Here is a 6,018-nt window from a genome sequence, read left to right on the forward strand (position 1 = left end):
TGAGATACAAATATAATACTTTTCTTCTTATAGAAATTTAGTTTTTTTGTATAATCTTTTAATATTTTACCTCTATATAAATTTCATTTCTATACTATTACCATTTATCATCTTTTCTTGTACATTATATTGAATTATTAAATGATTAAATCGATTAATATTAAATACTACTCTTGAAGTTCTTTCAATAAATTCATTTGTCATCTTTCATTTCTTGCATTATTATTTATTATTACTATTATTATTATTGTTGTTATTATTATTATTATCATTATTATTATTATTACATCATAAACAGTCTCCTACTTAAAAGTATATTTTCTAAACTTGTCCTTTTTTTTTGCCATTTATACTTAAAAAGAACAACTAAATAGAAAAGAAAAATATTGAACTTCTAAATGTTTGATCTCTCATATACTTACAAGCATATGTTCATAATAACTTAATAAGAACTCTGCAGTCAAAAAAAGGCAGAAATGAACTTTCTATATACTTGAATACATAAAACAGAACCTATGTTACGCATTCTCCTGCCACCCGAATACTGTACAAAAGTTATTTTTTGATCCTCTCCAGGCCTTGAGAAAGACACTCATCAGAGCCATATTAGCAGTCAGTTTTTATTATTGATCTCTTCACATCCATTTCAAATCTTGTTCTCAATGGACCCAGAAGAGTCAGTTTGATGACTTTTTAAATGGATTAGAAGGACGCTGGCATTTTACCTGATTTATGTCTCCATTCTTTGCTGTTTCCTGCCTGCTTGATGATCTTGAAAATGGATTAGAGGGTCGTTGAGATTGTGATTTTAACCCTTCTCCAGCAATCTTCATCTGTCCTATGTTATTCGCATTTCCAGCATTCTTTACCTTTTCTGTATTCTCTGCATTGCCATCAGTTTCTTCACTTGCAGTTTGGTTCTGATCAGCTTTTTCCTTTTCATGTTTGTTCACTTTCTTGATAAACAGAGGGGCTGATAGTTTTGGTGACGATGATGGAATAACAGGTGCCAATATTTCACTTTTTTCTGATGAAACCGAGGTCTTGCAGACTGTAATGTTTGCTGCAATTGGCACATTGCCCTTGGAGTTCGCTAGGGTGTGATTCAGAGTTTCTTTAGACTCATTCAGTAATCTTTCCTGCAACAAGGTTTAAAAAAGAGTGAAATGTCTAATCTACAGGGGCGCGAGAAGATTCCAGAACATTATCCAGACAAGAGGGGTCACCTCCAATATGCTGTTGAAACGTTCAGCAAGATTTGGTAGCTTCAGGGCAGTAACGAGCTTTATTGCTCCTTTCACTGATTTTTCCAGTGATAAAAGCTTAACAAGTTCTGTCGCTCTCACAAGCTTGTCACCTGAAACAACCAACAGTTGAACATTCCTTAATAGTATGTCTATATTCACATGGACTTGCTAAAGAGGAAAAATTCTCGAGTCAAAATAAGTTTGTTTGTATAAATGTTAAATGTACCATTGCAGCATGACGCAATCAGTCTCAGGATGCATCTGTCCTGAGCAGCCTCCATATTGAAAGCCTCATCATCAATTGCAACGGTGTCCAAACCAGCACCTGTCATTTCTTCCATTCTTTTCTGAATCTGCAAGGCAGATAGCACTTACATCTAACTTCCGCAAGCACAGATATTATGTAGAAAGCTTTTTTCTATAAAATAAAATAATGAAAGTATGAGGGAAGAAAAGAGTTTGTTCTAGGGGAAGGGTAGAAGAACAAACCTGAGAGAGATGCATGTTGTTGAGGATAAACTCATTTTCAAGGGCATCTGCTCCAAGATCAGAGGAAGCCAGAGGAAATGATAGATTCAGGAGAGCAAGGACTGGTTTGGGCATCACCTGTAGAGGGGAGAAAATCAGTAATGGGATTATTGCCAAAAGATAAGCATAAGGTGGCAGATAATTTTACCTGTGGAAATAAGTCAGGACTCTTGCAAACAATGGAAAAGAATTTGTTTGCATTCAGTCCAACCATCCAATAGCTTTCATTAGACTTCTTCTCTTTAGCGGCACTGCAGGATAGGAACTTCATTACACACAAATGTTACTCTATATATATATTCTATACATGTCAACACGGAATTATTTCATGTTTCTAAACTGAAGAATGCTGAACCTGAAGAGTGGAAGCCAACCGCCGCCATATTGACCTGTGAAGACCCTCAAGACACCCTACAAAGTTGCCATGGTCAGATGCAACATGAAGGTTACAGACAATATCGTGACAAAGTTTGAGGAGATAGATTAGCATACCTTAGAATCATATGAACTTAATTGGCCTTCTTCACTAAATCCAAGCCAGGTAAGATGTGAACCAGGACTTAAAGGAAGACGGCCTCTAAATGGTTGAGTCCCTTTGGGTATGTCAAATACTCTGAACTCTAGCATCTGCATACTTCAGAAGAAGATGAATTTTAGCTTCTGCTGAAAAAAAAAAAGCAAATATTATAACAACATTAATAAATTAACGAAGTGATCTCTGTTTCTAAACAGGGTGAACAAGTTGATTAAATAAATAACTAAGAATTGGACCAACATTGAAATAAAGGAAAATCAAGCTACTAGGCCAGCAGAAGCTAGGCCTTCAAAACCCTATCCCTAACCTTTCTCCCTCACCAAATGGCAACCAACAACAATAACTGAAATTTAGACCTGATCATTTGAGGGAAGACAATCAGAAACATGAGTTACGACCGCAAGTTGGTTTTTGGAGCCTGATGCTGTCACAACTGGCCCATCAAGGGAGAGAATATGCCTCTGCAATGACATACATATGTCAGAACATAAAACCACAAAAGCACTAGATTACGAAACAAAATACGCATGAAATCATGTCTTCAGAAGTAACTACAAAATCATTCAATAAATTTCTTTTTCAATGCTGTGAACTGGACAGCAAATCAAATTAGACATGCCCACCTTTACCAAGCATCAAGAAGACAAAACATAACCTTAGCAGGAAAAAGAATATTCATTTTTTATTTCCAGGATGACTACATGTTTTGCAGTTTCCAATTTGTAACATATATATGGAGCTAAAGGTACATGTAATTTATAACAGCTACAGCCTTTGGCATGATACACAATAGTCCAATCTCTTCATTCATGTGTAGTTAACAGTTTTCCCATTTCTCTGTCCCACTTGGATAACTGGTCGAATATAATCCGCGTATGAATTTCTACTTCGTTCACCCCCAAATTTTATAGTTTGTTCAATATAGCACCATATTGACATTGCAGCCATTTTAGGCATTCTCATCCTATAATAATTCCATTACTTAAGCTAAGAGATGAAGGACAAATTTGATTAGCCTGCTTCACAAAGGTTACTTTCAAGTCTCAGAATGTTAAAAAAATGCATATGACTTGTATGGGGACTTTTTCTTCAAACACACATAACATGCCATGAAAATGATGACAAACCTGCAAACCACCTTCTGTGTAGATACGCAGAAAATTAAGGCTTGTAACTGCAGCAACCCATGCAGTGCCAAGTGCCACAACCTTCACTTCCTCCCCTTCAAATCGCATAGACCACTGAGTTTGCATATGCATCCAGTGTAAGCAGAAGATAATCCAGTAATTGCAAACAAGCAATAAATGCTCTATTCACTTCTGATTTTAGAAAAAAACAAAAAAAGATGTAATTTTGGAAATATTATATGTCCTGACCTCACTGTTGTTGGCCCAGCTACTGAATGGGCGATACATAAGTGTACTCATGTTTTTCTCACCCTTGCAAGGATTTGCAAAAACACTTCCATTCTCATTTAGAGATGCTATCGTGAAACCAAAGTAGTCAGTCATTGAAGGAACTCGTGGACCTCTGCCAGTATCATGGAAATCAATCTGTAGCCAATGAATGATTATGGTGCTGTCAGTAGACATTGCAAGAAACCTATTTTGTGTTCCCCTCCAGGCTGATGAAGAGTATTTGTACTCAACATGGTCTATTTTTTTAAACAATTCCAAATCCCATCCCCTAGCACAAAAGGAAATAAAGAAAAAAAACATGAGCACTAGATATAATCTTACCTCTATATGGGAGTATCCATCATGTTCCATTGTAGTTATAGTTCCAAGCATATTGTAGCACAAAAAGCGCCTCTTCCCAGGTTGCGCAGGAGTTGCTCCAGGCTGAAAAGCCTCCTGCAATTTTGACTTAGTAGATGTTGCTGTGCTTCTTAGCCCCTCATTTCCCTTATCCATGTTATCCTTGCCAACACGATGCACTTTTTTTCTGGGTTCAATTTTTGGAAATAAGTTCAGCTCATCATTAATGTGTTCACGTGCTCCTTCTTCATCAAATTCAGAGTGCTTCCGTAATCTCTTCCTGCTTGGTGGCTCCGATTCACCAAGATCACTTAAACTCCCAGATATACTAGGCTCATCGTCCTCCTCTTCTTCAAACAAAAGGAGTCCATTATTGTTCCTTGATTGCAAATTGGGAATATCATCTGTAGGAGATTTCATCGAAGAAGGAACAACTGATTCCCACAGACCATACTTTCCCGTAACATCAATAACAGCCAATGCATTACCAATTGGCTTCCATGCCATACAAGATATTCTATCATCAAACTTCTGTCTGTCAATATCTTGCTTCTTGTCAACATCCCATATAAGAATCTGTTTATCTAAACCAGAAGTAGCCATGTATCTACCATTTGGTGACCAAGACAAGAAACATATAGGTTGCACATGATCACCTCTAAGTGAAAACAGTTTTTCAGCCGTGTCTCTATCATACATAACCACATCATTTCTCAAACCAGGGACAGCCAAGGTCTCCCCGTCAGGGCTCCAGCTAACTACATTCATAACGGAAGTGTCCGAACCAGTGTGAGGAGCAACGGCTTTGAGGGTATGTAACACCGTGCCAGACTGTAGTTCCCAGAAAATAACAGTTCCAGTTGAATCAACTGACGCCAAGTACTCACCATTAGGATCAAAAGCCAAGCCAGTGACGGGTTCCTTATGTCCTTTCAGTACCCTAGCAATTGAGCCATCAATCGTATTAATAAGTTTAATGCCTTCGTCATCACCAGCAGCTGCTAGCATGCTCCCTGACTTATTGAATGCAAGGACTCGTATTGGCAGTGTGAATCTGGTAATATTACTCTCAAACTCTCCACCTATTAAAGGCACAATCGAATATTATTTTGTCAAACTACAAATGCAAACCAAGAATCAACAAATTAAATTATAATTTACAAAAATTCAGACCAAATATATCGAAATCATTTCAAACTAACAACAATTTTTAGATAATCTCCACTGTAAGTAAAAATAATAATAAAATTAATTAAGAAAATTACCGGGAAACTTGTAGAGCTTAACGGAATGATCAATAGAGCCAGAGGCGAGGCAGGTGGAGTTAGGGCTAAGGGATAGGGCTGTGACTCCGTCACGGTGGTGGCGGAGGATCCTAGGACCATTTGAAAGGAGGAGAGGGTCGTGAATACAGATAGTCGGGTCTGAGGATGACGCCGTCACCAGGTGCCTTGTCTGGTGATCCCACAGGATCGAGCAGAACGAAGGGCCGTGGCCGCCGTTGGATTTGTGGGCTTCTCGTAGCTTTAGTGTACGGATTTTCATGGTGATTGAACAGGAAAACTGAGTTTTGTCTGATTTGGGCGGTTAGGGTTTTATCATTTCATAAATGTGTCTTTGTTTATGTAAATGTTTCAGATCTGAGGTTTGTGGGGGGTCTTTTGGCGGGGAAATTTAGCCTTTCAGAATTTGGCGGGAGATTATTGAGAAGTATGACGTGGCTCCTCTATTCAGTAGTGCTATCTTTCCCCCGGCTAAAGTGTCAATTTGCACCTGAACTATTACTATATGAGCAATTCGCCCCACAATTAGCTTTATGGACAAATCGCTCCAAAACATTCCCATAAATGGGCAAATTTATGCCAAATCTCAGTTGGAACTCGCATGTCTGTCGCACGCATTCTTTTGGCTTTCAAATTAATGTATTTATAGATAATCTGATTTACAAAAA

The 6,018-nt window shown here is 37.9% G+C and overlaps 1 protein-coding gene across 1 annotated transcript; it reads right to left on the bottom strand.

Annotated features, from left to right (window-relative positions):
- Positions 1 to 371: 371 nt before the first annotated feature.
- LOC8282730 (protein ENHANCER OF LHP1 1) lies at positions 372 to 5,731 on the bottom strand. Its single transcript, XM_048370507.1, has 12 exons — positions 5,333 to 5,731; positions 4,050 to 5,149; positions 3,687 to 3,863; positions 3,438 to 3,551; positions 2,667 to 2,771; positions 2,268 to 2,402; positions 2,131 to 2,186; positions 1,924 to 2,026; positions 1,737 to 1,853; positions 1,474 to 1,600; positions 1,227 to 1,357; positions 372 to 1,139 (listed from the first exon to the last, which is right to left on the bottom strand). Exons 1-12 carry the CDS (start codon positions 5,610 to 5,612, stop codon positions 678 to 680), a joined length of 2,907 nt encoding a protein of 968 aa, XP_048226464.1. The 5' UTR covers positions 5,613 to 5,731; the 3' UTR covers positions 372 to 677.
- Positions 5,732 to 6,018: the final 287 nt, after the last annotated feature.

Source organism: Ricinus communis, chromosome 2 (assembly GCF_019578655.1).
Source record: "Ricinus communis isolate WT05 ecotype wild-type chromosome 2, ASM1957865v1, whole genome shotgun sequence".
Classification (NCBI taxonomy): Eukaryota; Viridiplantae; Streptophyta; class Magnoliopsida; order Malpighiales; family Euphorbiaceae; genus Ricinus; species Ricinus communis.